Genomic DNA, 12,419 nt, shown 5'->3' with positions numbered 1-12,419 from the left:
TATTTTGTTCAAACCAGTCACCTCCCTATCTGCAACAAATATTGTGTTATGTATATTGATGAAGGCAGACAACCCAAATCTATGGAAAGATTTCAAGGGAAGAATGCATTTTCAGAATAAAATGTACATGCACAATTTTAGATTAATTAGACCAATATACCACATGTAAATGCACAGTTATAATTGTTTGCAAAATTTTAGATGGCGGAAGTTTCTCGTATTTCTCGTGATAAGCTTTGGCCGCACATGTTATATACAAACTTTTTGCCATTAATCAAAGATGCCGGCCAAACCATATGACTGATGAAAAATGTTCTACTTTTCTCGTTTTTGCCATAAGTTGAACACAGCTTTGAAATAAACTGAAATGTTGCATGTGCACAGGACACAACATTGCACAACTAATTTCAGGTCCTCAGCTAGTTTGATTTGAAACTGGCCGAGTGGGATGCAATACAAAACTTCAAAACAAAATATTTGCAAAACCAATTGGCCGATCGCCATTTTGAATGTTATTTGCATCAGATCCCATTGGTGCCTATCACCAAACAAAGTTCCACGTTTCTAGCTATTTTTTTCAACAAAAGTAAAAAACTTGATGAAAAAAAGTTACATTCAACAGAAAAGTTTCAATAAATTGGGTGAGTAGCATAAGGAAGTGAGCTGCTGAACAGAAAAAGTAACTGAATAGAGGGGGAACTATGATTAGTATCCGACCCGTCACTGACCTCTTACAACAATCCAGGTACGTAATGCTGTTTTTTTCTTTACTCAGCAATCACTAATGGACATTGTATCATCGTTGCTATACAAAGTGGTTGTTGAGCGTGTGAAGTTAACAAAGCTGCATCGTTGCTTGGACAGTTTATTTATGCTATACCAATCTTATTAAAATCTGATGCAGTTATGGTCATTTTCAAAATTCATTGTAATTTCTTGTATTTATGATTTTTTTTTTATTTTTGGATTTTTTTTACATTTTTTATATGTCGATTATCGGTCACCGCAATTTGCCATTTTGAAAATTATGTTGTATGGTCCTCAGTGATTGTTCGACAAATCTCATCAGAAACTGCTATCATAGCACAGGATTTACATAGCCATTGACACAGATGTACTTAAATAAGAAGCCAATCCTTACACAGGATTTTAAATCAGAATGATGTTATTTATAATCCGGATATATTCGGAGATGCTTGGGAGACCCAATGACGTTGACATCGAATAAGATGACTTGTTATGTATTGAAGTTAGCATTAAATGCAAATCCAAGTACTTGATTTAAACCCCCACTGAATAGTTATGTGTGTTGAATGCTTTGATTATCAATTCAATTTCAGGTCCTCGGCTAGTTTGATTTGAAACTGGCCGAGTGGGAAGCAATACAAAACTTCAAAACAAAATATTTGCAAAACCAATAGGCCGATCGCCATTTTTAATGCTATTTGCACCAGTTTCATTGGTCCACATCACCAAATGAAGTTCCACGTTTCCAGCTATGTTTTCAATAACAAAAAAACTTGATGAAGAAAAGGTTACATTCAATAGAAAAGTTTCAATAAATTGGGTGAGTAGCATAAGGAAGTGAGCTGCTGAACAGAAAAAGTAACTGAATAGAGGAGAAACTATGATAAGTATCCGACCCGTCACTGACCCCTTACAACAATCCAGGTACGTAATTATGTTTGTTTTTTTATCTATACTCATCAATCACTAATGGATATTGTATCATCGTTGCTATACAAAGTGGTTGTTGAGCGTGTGAAGTTAACAAAGCTGCATAGTTGCTTGAGCAGTTTATTTATGCTATACAAATATTATTAAAATCTGATGCAGTTATGGTCATTTTTTATTGTAATTTCTTGTATTTATGATTTTTTTTATTTGTGGCTGCTTTTTTTTCATTTTTATATGTCGAATATCGGTCACCGCAATTTGCCATTTTGAAAATTACATTGTATGGTGCTCAGTGATTGTTCGACAAATCTCATCAGAAACTGTATCATAGCACAGGATTTACATAGTCATTGACACAGATGTAGTTAAAAAAGAAGCCAATCCTTACACAGGATTTTAAATCACAATGATGTTATTTATAATCCGGATATATTCGGAGATGCTTGGGAGACCCAATGACGTTGACATCGAGTAAGATGACTTGTTGACTTCAATAGCATTAAATGCAAATCCAAGTACTTGATTTAAACCCCCACTGAATAGTAATGTGTGTTGAATGCTTTGATTATCAATTCAATTTCAGGTCCTCAGCTAGTTTGATTTGAAACTGGCCGAGTGGGAAGCAATACAAAACTTCAAAACAAAATATTTGCAAAACCAATTGGCCGATCGCCATTTTAATGCTATTTGCACCAGTTCCCATTGGTCCACATCACCAAACGTAGTTCCACGTTTCTCGCTATTTTTTTCAACAAAAATAAAAAACTTGATGAAAAAAGTTACATTCAACAGAAAAGTTTCATTAAATTGGGTGAGTAGCAGAAGGAAGTGAGCTGCTGAACAGAAAAAGTAACTGAATAGAGGAGAAACTATGATAAGTATCCGACCCGTCACTGACCCCTTACAACAATCCAGGTACGTAATTCTGTTTTCTCTTGTCTGTACTCATCAATCACTAATGGATATTGTATCATCGTTGCTATACAAAGTGGTTGTTAAGCGTGTGAAGTTAACAAAGCTGCATAGTTGCTTGAGTAGTTTATTTATGCTATACCAATATTATTAAAATCTGATGCAGTTATGGTCATTTTTTTATTTATTGTAATTTCTTGTATTTATGAAATGTTTCTTATATTTCTGGCTGTTTTTTTTTATTTTTTATATGTCGAATATCTGTCAGCGCAATTTGCCATTTTGAAAATTATGTTGTAATGTGCTCAGTGATTGTTCGACAAATCTCATCAGAAACTGCTATCATAGCACAGGATTTACATAGCCATTGACACGGATGTATTTAAATAAGAGGCCAATCCTTACACAGGATTTTAAATCAGAATGATGTTATTTATAATCCGGATATATTCGAAGATGCTTGGGAGACCCAATGACGTTGACATCGAGTAAGATGACTTGTTGACTTCAATAGCATTAAATGCAAATCCAAGTACTTGATTTAAACCCCCACTGAATAGTAATGTGTGTTGAATGCTTTGATTATCAATTTAATTTCAGGTCCTCAGCTAGTTTGATTTGAAACTGGCCGAGTGGGAAGCAATACAAAACTTCAAAACAAAATATTTGCAAAACCAATAGGCCGATCGCCATTTGTAATGCTAGTTGCACCAGTTTCCATTGGTTCACATCACCAAACGAAGTTTCACGTTTCTAACTATTTTTTTCAACAAAAATAAACAGAAAAGTTTCAATAACAGAAAGAGTAAACTGAATAGAGGGAAAACTATGATTAGTATCCGACACGTCACTGACCGCTTACAACATCCAGACACGTTTGTCATCAATATCGTAATGCATATGGTATCGTTGTTGTTTTTTCAAATTGGTTGGCACGTGAAGTTAACAAAGCTGCCTGGTTGTTTGTGCATTTTCTTCATACTATATCAAACTTATTAAAATCCAATGTAAGTTTAGGGTCAATGATTTTAACGCTTCGTGTTGAAAGCGATCACTATATAAAATATAAAAATTGCAAGAACGTTCAAGTGAAAATTCTTCAAGCACTTTATAAATATCTGAGCAACAATAAGCTCGGTCTATCCATTCGAGCGTAGGTTCTTAATGACAAAATAAAAGTACTTACTCTCAAAGTCGTTAAAAGCTTCATGTTGATTTACCCAACTATATAACTTCTGAAAACAGAGAGAACGCTCAACGGATACGTTTCATTAAATTTGAAGAGCAGCAAAGGAAAGGGAGCTGCCGAGCGTAGTCGAGAACGGAATGAAGGGAAAACTATAACAAGTCACTGGCCCGTTACTGGTGCCCCTAACATTCCAAACACGTAGCCATGTTGTTGTTTTGTTTTGTTTTTTGTATTGAACTTTTTATAATCGTGCGAAACGTATGTGTGCAATGTTGTTATTCGAGTTCGAATTGTTAGACACGTGAAGTTAACAAATGTGTAAGAATGTTTGAGCATTTTATATATGTTATAACGGACAGAGATCCTTAAGGCTGCTCTACCATAACCTGAACCTTAACACTCCAGACCCCAATGTAATTAAATATGCCCATGTCCAGATAACTGACCCAAATAAGTGACCCAAAGATTGAAATAGGGAGGGATGGGGTTAAGATTAGCGTTATGGGTAAGGGGGCCACAAGGGACTCTTACCTGCCATACCAATCTGATTAAAATCCGATTTTCGTGATGATATCTCTGATTTAGATAAATATTTTTGGTAAAAAGTGATATTTTTGACTTCTTGTTGAAAACTGCAAGTTTGATTGCTTTGATATTATGCATATAGGTACTAGAGGTGGACCTCACTCAGATTTCTCTTACTCTCTAAATTTGGTGAATATTTTTGTCTTTTTTTGGAAAAAAAGTGTTATTTTTGACTTCTTGTTAAAAACCACATTTCTAGCTCTAGCTTCTCTTTCAAACAACGACACAACTTGAGGACGACAAAGTTATGGTTGAGAGAAAAGTTTCAATAAATGTGACGAGTTGCAGAAGGAAGTGAGCACAAGCTTAGAATAAGGAGAAAGCTATATCATATCACTGGCCCGCCACTGACAACAACCCAGACACGTAATTATGTTGTTTTCCTTGTCTGTATTTATAAATTCATAATTAATATTGTATTTTCGCAGCGAAACTTGCTCTATATGTATGCAATATTGTTATTCGGAGTGGTTGTTAGCCACGCAAAGTTTATAAATCTGCCAGGTTGTTTGAGCATTATTTGTATATATGCTTTATCAATCCGTTTAAAATCCACTGTAGGTTTGGGTTCATGGTTTTAATGCTTTACGTTGAACTTGATCAATATAAACATTTAAAAACTGCAATAACTTCAGCAGAAAAGTTTCAATAAATTTGAAACAGAAGAAAGTGAGCTGTTGAACTGAATACAAGCAAAGCTATAATTAAAGACGTAAGCGGCGTCAGCTCGCCCAAGCTATCAGACATCTGTTCAATAATAAATGAGGTCACTGGCCGGATTTCTATTAGGGTAGTTTGAATGATCGGTACACTACGGGGTCAAAATGCAGTTGGTTCGATGTATTTACCTGGTTTTGAAATCGAGATATGGTTTTCAGAATATATAATGATCGGTTGAAGCACTCATGTGATAAAAATGCCCAAAACTTTTAGTAATTTTTGTCATAAATCAAAGATGGTGGCCAAACGTAAAAAGCTTTTTTCCATGATAAACAATGCTTTGAAATTAACTGAAATGTTGCATGTACACAGGACACTACATTGCACAACTAATTTCAGGTCCTCAGTTAGTTTGATTTTAAAATGGCCGAGTGGGATGCAATACAAAACTTCAAAACAAGATATTTGCAAAACCAAAAGGCCGATCGCCATTGTGAATGTTATTTGCATCAGTTCTCATTGGTCCACATCACCAAACAAAGTTCCAAGTTTCTAGCTATTTTTTTCAACAACAAAAAAACTTACAAAAAAGTTACATTAAACAGAAACGTTTCAATAACAGAAAGAGTAAACTGAATAGAGGGAAAACTATGATTAGTATCCGACACGTCACTGACCCCTCACAACATCCAGACAAGTTTGTCATCAATATCGTAATGGATATAGTATCGTTGTTGTTGTTCAAATTGGTTGGCACGTGAAGTTAACAAAGCTGCCAGGTTGTTTGAGCATTTTCTTCATACTATATCAAACGTGGGATTTACATAGACATTGTAACGGATATAGTTAAAAAAAGCCAATCCTTACACAGGATTTTAAATCAGAATGATGTTATTTATAATCCGGATATATTCGGAGATGCTTGGGAGACCCAATGACGTTGACATCGAGTAAGATGACTTGTTATGAATTGAAGTTAGCATTAAATGCAAATAAAAGTACTTGATTTAAACCCCCACTGAATAGTAATGTGTGTTGAATGCTTTGATTATCAATTCAATTTCAGGTCCTCGGCTAGTTTGATTTGAAACTGGCCGAGTGGGAAGCAATACAAAACTTCAAAACAAAATATTTGCAAAACCAATTGGCCGATCGCCATTTTTAATGCTATTTGCACCAGTTCCCATTGCTGCACATCACCAAACGTAGTTCCACGTTTCTAGCTATTTTTTTCAACAAAAATAAAAAACTTGATGAAAAAAAGTTACATTCAACAGAAAAGTTTCAATAAATTGGGTGAGTAGTAGAAGGAAGTGAGCTGCTGAACAGAAAAAGTAACTGAATAGAGGGGGAACTATGATTAGTATCCGACCCGTCACTGACCTCTTACAACAATCCAGGTACGTAATGCTGTTTTCTCTTGTCTGTACTCATCAATCACTAATGAACATTGTATCCTCGTTGCTATACAAAGTGGTTGTTAAGCGTATGAAGTTAACAAAGCTGCATAGTTGTTTGAGTAGTTTATTTATGCTATACAAATATTATTAAAATCTGATGCAGTTATGGTCATTTTTAATCGTAATTTCTTGTATTTATGATTTTTTTTTTAGCTGCTTTTTTTTCATTTTTATATGTCGAATATCGGTCACCGCAATTTGCCATTTTGAAAATTACATTGTATGGTGCTCAGTGATTGTTCGACAAATCTCATCAGAAACTGCTATCATAGCACAGGATTTACATAGTCATTGACACAGATGTAGTTAAAAAAAGAAGCCAATCCTTACACAGGATTTTAAATCAGAAAGATGTTATTTATAATCCGGATATATTCGAAAATGCTTGGGAGACCCAATGACGTTGACATCGAGTAAGATGACTTCTTACGTATTACTTCAAAGGCATTAAATTCAAATCCAAGTACTTGATTAAAAACCCCACTGAATAGTAATGTGTGTTGAATGCTTTGATTATCAATTCAATTTCAGGTCCTCAGCTAGTTTGATTTGAAACTGGCCGAGTGGGCAGTAATACAAAACTTCAAAACAAAATATTTGCAAAACCAATAGGCCGACCGCCATTTTTAATGCTATTTGCACCAGTTTCATTGGTCCACATTACCACGTTTCTAGCTATTTTTTCAACAAAAATAAAAAACTTGATGAAAAAAAGATTAATGAGACTACATAATCTCCTCCTTCTGTTTCATACTTAGATCTGCGCCATGAATTTATCACTAAAGGTCAGCTCTAGCAGAATATGTGAAATAAGAGAGGATTTTAATTCAACTATCACCAATTTCCCACACGTTTACAGCTATATCTCACACTCTTCTACCCATGGGTTATATATTTCCCAACCAATTCGCTAAACAAAATATCAAGTTGATCAGTGAAGCACTCATTTAATACAAATGCCCGCAACTTTTGGTAATTTTTGTCTAAAAAATAAATCAAAGATGGCGGCCAAACGTAAGAAGATTTTTTCCATGAGGTAAACAAAGCTTTGAAATGAACTGAAATGTTGCATGTGCACAGGACACTACATTGCAAAACTAATTTCAGGTCCTCAGCTAGTTTGATGTTAAAATGGCCGAGTGGGATGCAATACAAAACTTCAAAACAAGATATTTGCAAAACCAATAGGCCGATCGCCATTTTGAATGTTATTTGCATCAGATCCCATTGGTGCCCATCACCAAACAAAGTTCCAGGTTCTAGCTACGTTATCAACAACAACAAACTTGATGAAAAATGTTACATTCATCAGAAAAGTTTCAATAAATTGGGTGAGTAGCAGAAGGAAGTAGGGTGCTGAACATAAAAAGTAAACTGAATAGAGGGAAAACTATGATTAGTATTCGATCCGTCACTGACCCATTTAGACACGTACTATGTTTTCTGTTTGTCTGCATTCCTCAATTACTACTCGATATTGTATTGACGTTGTTGTTATTCAAATTGGTTGTGAAGTTAACAAAGCTGCCTGGTTGTTTGTGCATTTTCTTCATACTATATCAAGCTTATTAAAATCCAATGTAAGTTTAGGGTTCAAGATTTTATCGCTTCATGTTGAACGCGATCACTATATAAAATTTAAAAATTGCAAGAACGTTCAAGTGAAAATTCTTTGAGCACTTTATAAACATCTGAGCAACAATAAGCTAGGCCTAGCCTTCGAGCGTAGATTCTTAATAAAAATATAAAAGTACTTACTCTCAAAGTCGTTAAAAGCTTCATGTTGATTTACACAACTATATAACTTCTGAACATTGAGAGAAAGCTCAACGGAAACGTTTCAATAAATTTGAAGAGCAGCGTGGGAAGAGGAGCTGCCGAGCGTAATCAATAACTGAATAAAGGGAAAGGTATAACGAGTCACTGGCCCGTCACTGATGCCCCCACTATTCCAAACACGTAACTATGTTGTTGTTTAGTTTGTTTGTATTGAACTTTTTTATAATCGTGCGAAACGTATATGTGCAATGTTGTTATTTTAGTTCGAATTGTTAGACACGTGAAGTTAATAAATGTTTAAGAGTTTTTTTACATATGTTATAACGGAAAGAGATCATTAAGGCTCTTCAAACATAACCTGAACCTTAACACTCCAGACCCCAATGTAATTAAATATGCCCATATCCAGATAACTGACCCAAATAAGTGACCCAAAGATTGAAATAGGGGAGTGGCACTGGAGGGATGGGGTTAGGATTAGAGTTATGGGTAAGGGGGCCACAAGGGACTCTTACCTGCCATACCAATCTGCTTAAAATCCGATGTAGTTATATGGTAATGTTTTAGCTCTGCTGCCGACTTTGTCGAGCAGCGCTTATCATATGAGTGATTGTCCATTGTCGTTCATCGGCGTCGGCATCACCTTTTTACTTTTTGACTTGGTGTACCTGGTGTACCTTGGGTTGACCTCTCTCTGGTTTGTTATTTTCGTGATAATATCTCTGATTTAGATAAATATTTTTGGTAAAAAGTGATATTTTTTTACTTCTTGTTGAAAACTGCAAGTTTGATTGCTTTGATATTATACATATTGTTACTAGAGGTGGACCTCACTCAGATTTCTCTAATTCTCTAAATTTGGTGAATATATTTGTCTTTTTTTTTGGTAAAAAGTGTTATTTTTGACTTCTTGTTAAAAACCACGTTTCTAGCTCTAGCTTCTCTTTCAAACAACGACACAACTTGAGGACAACAAAGTTATGGTTGACAGAAAAGTTTAAATAAATGTGACAAGTTGCAGAAGGAAGTGAGCACAAGCTTAGAATAAGGAGAAAGCTATATCATATCACTGGCCAGCCACTGACAACAACCCGTAATTATGTTTGTTTTCTTATCTGTATTTATAAATTCATAATTAATATTGTATTTTTGCAGCGAAACTTGCTCTGTATGTATGCAATATTGTTATTCAGAGTGGTTGTTAGCCACGCGAAGTTTACAAATCTGCCAGGTTGTTTGAGCATTATTTTTATATATGCTTTATCAATCCGTTTAAAATCCACTGTAGGTTTGGGTTCATGGTTTTAATGCTTTACGTTGAACTTGATCAATATAAACATTTAAAAACTGCAATAACTTCAGCAGAAAAGTTTCAATACATTTGAAGCAGAAGGAAGTGAGCTGTTGAACTGAATACAAGCAAAGCTATAATTAAAGACGTGAGCGGCGTCAGCACGCCCAAGCTATCAGACATCTGTTCAATAATAAATGAGGTCACTGGCCGGATTTCTATTAGGGTAGTTTGAATGATCGGTATACCATGGGGTCAAAATGCAATTGGTTCGATGTATTTACCTGGTTTTGTAATCGAGATATGGTTTTCATAATATATAATAAGCCACGTACTTATGCCCATTATTAAAGTTCCATGATCATATATGGTATAATCTCTTATGTAGGAAACATATTTCCTTTGATACCTTCATTGTGACACTAGTTGCATGTCCAATTCTGCAACAGTCTTTCTGATATGACAATTATAAATATCAGTGAGTTTACAGGACCATATATGGTCATCTGTTATTTAAGTCGATTCCTTGTTTAACATAATCATAATAAGGCGGGTTTCATCTTCCCAACTGCAACAGTGTTTGGGACGTAACAGTTATGCATATAATGATGTCAGAAACCTCCACCCTACTGGCGCCCAGCCACATGATGTAGCTATGTACCATTCGTGTAAAAGAATGTTTCTCACTAGTAGAACGCACATACGCAATTTGAGCCCAATCGGACCAATACAACACATGTACATGTCTGATTACTCTTTTAACAAAATCCAAGATGGTGGCCAAACTATGTGACTCATTTGTTTTGTTTTTATTCTTTTCTTATAAAAAGCTATGACCAGACATGATATATACAACATATCTAGTTGATTGGGTGAAGGACCTTTGAGAAACAAATGCCCAACCATTTGTTCATTTTTACCTGAAATACAAGATGGCAATGCAATGTAGCAAATAAGAAGGTGATCACATAATTGTAGCTTGAGTACAGACAGTAGAAGAAATTCTAAATGGCGGCCAAACCATGTAACCAAACATAACATTTTTTTCAAAGACTTATACGCTGCATATATATAGAAGCTAAATACTATATATGAGAGCATTTTGCTTCGTGGTTCTGAAGATGATTTTCAAGAGTATTTTGCCGTTTTAGGGGGAAATATGGCGAAAAAGGTTGACGTGTACGTCTAATAAAGTAATGTACTATATGCCATAAAAAAACTGATCGCCCAGACCCTCAGAAGGTAGTCAAATAACCACTTCAGGTTTAATTACAGTCCAATATCATTGTATCAACACATATTGCGCTATTCAGCATTGGTTGGTTTGCGGCGATCTGCGTGTCAATCAATCCAATATGGCTGCCAAACCAATTGACCAATCAAAATTCTAAAAGTCTTTTGCATCGGTTATATGATAGAATCGCAATTTCTTGTAATATGAACGCGGCCACAAGTCAGCACCAGCGAGATTCCGAAGCCAACTGTTCAGTCAAGACCCTAGCAGTTAGCCACTTCGCTAGTGAATTTGCAAATTGGTTGCCCCAATACTTCTTAGACTTTCTGTAACACCCAAAGTAACGAGTATTGAATGCTTTGGTTATCAATTCAATTCTACAATAATTTTACAAATTGCTTTAAAGGGTGTGTCTGGTCTCGTGCCTGGTGATTTCCAACATCCAGTGACGCACATTGTATCCCACGTTTTGGCTGAGTGGACCCCGAGTGAAAAGTTAACAAATCAAGCATTTTGCATGACGTCATCAAAAAACCATGCCACACTAATTACTAGAATAAGTATAGGCAATCCTAGAGAAGATTGAAAATATAACTATAAAATTGTAGACTATAATCTTTTTCACTTGGAATCCTAGAGAATATTGAAAATATAACTATAAAATTGTAGACTATAATCTTTTTCACTTGGAGAGAAACAACAGCGATATACAGAGTGACCAAGTTAGTTGTATCCCTACTAACCGCGTGTTGTGTAATATTGTATGTTATTTCAGCATACGACATTTGAACTCACTACCTGTGTGCTAGTTTTTATGTTCTGCATTATTACCATATCAGAAGAATTTTGGTTTCTCTCTGTGATACTGCACTGTGATTGTAATAGTATTATAGATATTTTATTTCCCGAATTATCATCTTGCATATGATCTTTCTTAACTTGTTCATACATCAATCTTACTTTTAGTGACTATATTCTAATTATATATCCGGTTAAATTTGAGATTAAGGATACTACAGAATATGCTGCTCCTGTTTGAAATTTAGGTCTGTGTTTTGAGTTTGACTTTAAAGCGAGAGAGTCGTCACCTGCGCACGCGCGGGAATTGAGTCCCAAGCGACCATAACAACACACGTTAAAAACGCAAAGGCTCATGTGTAGACGCTTGTTTGTAAACAATGACACGCTATGGCCATCTGACGCATGCGCAGGTGACGACTCTCCATCAGACTATATGACAAGAGAGATGAGTTAATTTGACTATCATGAATTTTCCACATTTTTCATACAACAATATTACACTTTCTCCTACCATGGAGGTATAGCTCAATGCTCCTACCTATGGGGTATATATTTCCCAACTCATTCGTTACGCCCGAGCCTGTAGTAGATTTTTTCGAAAAGACATGGTCTTCTTAAGTCTGAACTATTTGAACGTTTTTTTTTATGATTTTTTTTTTTTTTTCTTTTTGTCACTTTCACTTTGTCAGTTCACTTATATTGTGTCTGAGAATAATTTGGTGAAAAGTGCTTCCGGGAGACACTAAAGTTATATTTTAACTGTGCGGTACAACCAGAAAATCGCTACATGTTGACTGGGTTCACTGTAAAACCATTCAGCAGTCAGATGCA

General features: G+C 35.3%; 1 protein-coding gene across 3 annotated transcripts in view; it reads right to left on the bottom strand.

The window, feature by feature from the left end:
• The window catches only part of LOC102805392 (alpha-2,8-sialyltransferase 8B-like), a 158,697-nt gene extending 150,260 nt beyond the window's left edge, over positions 1 to 8,437 (bottom strand). For 2 of the 3 annotated variants that reach the window (XM_085499260.1, XM_085499255.1), the window contains exon 1: positions 3,776 to 4,303. Coding sequence is in view for 1 of the 3 variants with exons in the window: in XM_085499257.1 (XP_085355383.1) it covers positions 8,242 to 8,265 (24 nt within the window). In the remaining 2 variants the exon portion in view is untranslated. Of the gene's footprint in view, positions 1 to 3,775; positions 4,304 to 8,241 lie in introns of those variants that run through there. The other variant, XM_085499257.1, reaches the window with a different exon arrangement.
• Between the last annotated feature and the right edge of the window lie 3,982 nt (positions 8,438 to 12,419).

The sequence above is a fragment of the Saccoglossus kowalevskii genome, chromosome 5 (genome assembly GCF_978046115.1).
Source record: "Saccoglossus kowalevskii chromosome 5, keSacKowa6.1, whole genome shotgun sequence".
In the NCBI taxonomy this organism is placed as follows: Eukaryota; Metazoa; Hemichordata; class Enteropneusta; family Harrimaniidae; genus Saccoglossus; species Saccoglossus kowalevskii.
The sequence above is the reverse complement of the archived record's forward strand: the minus strand, read 5'-3'. Positions and strand labels throughout refer to the sequence as shown.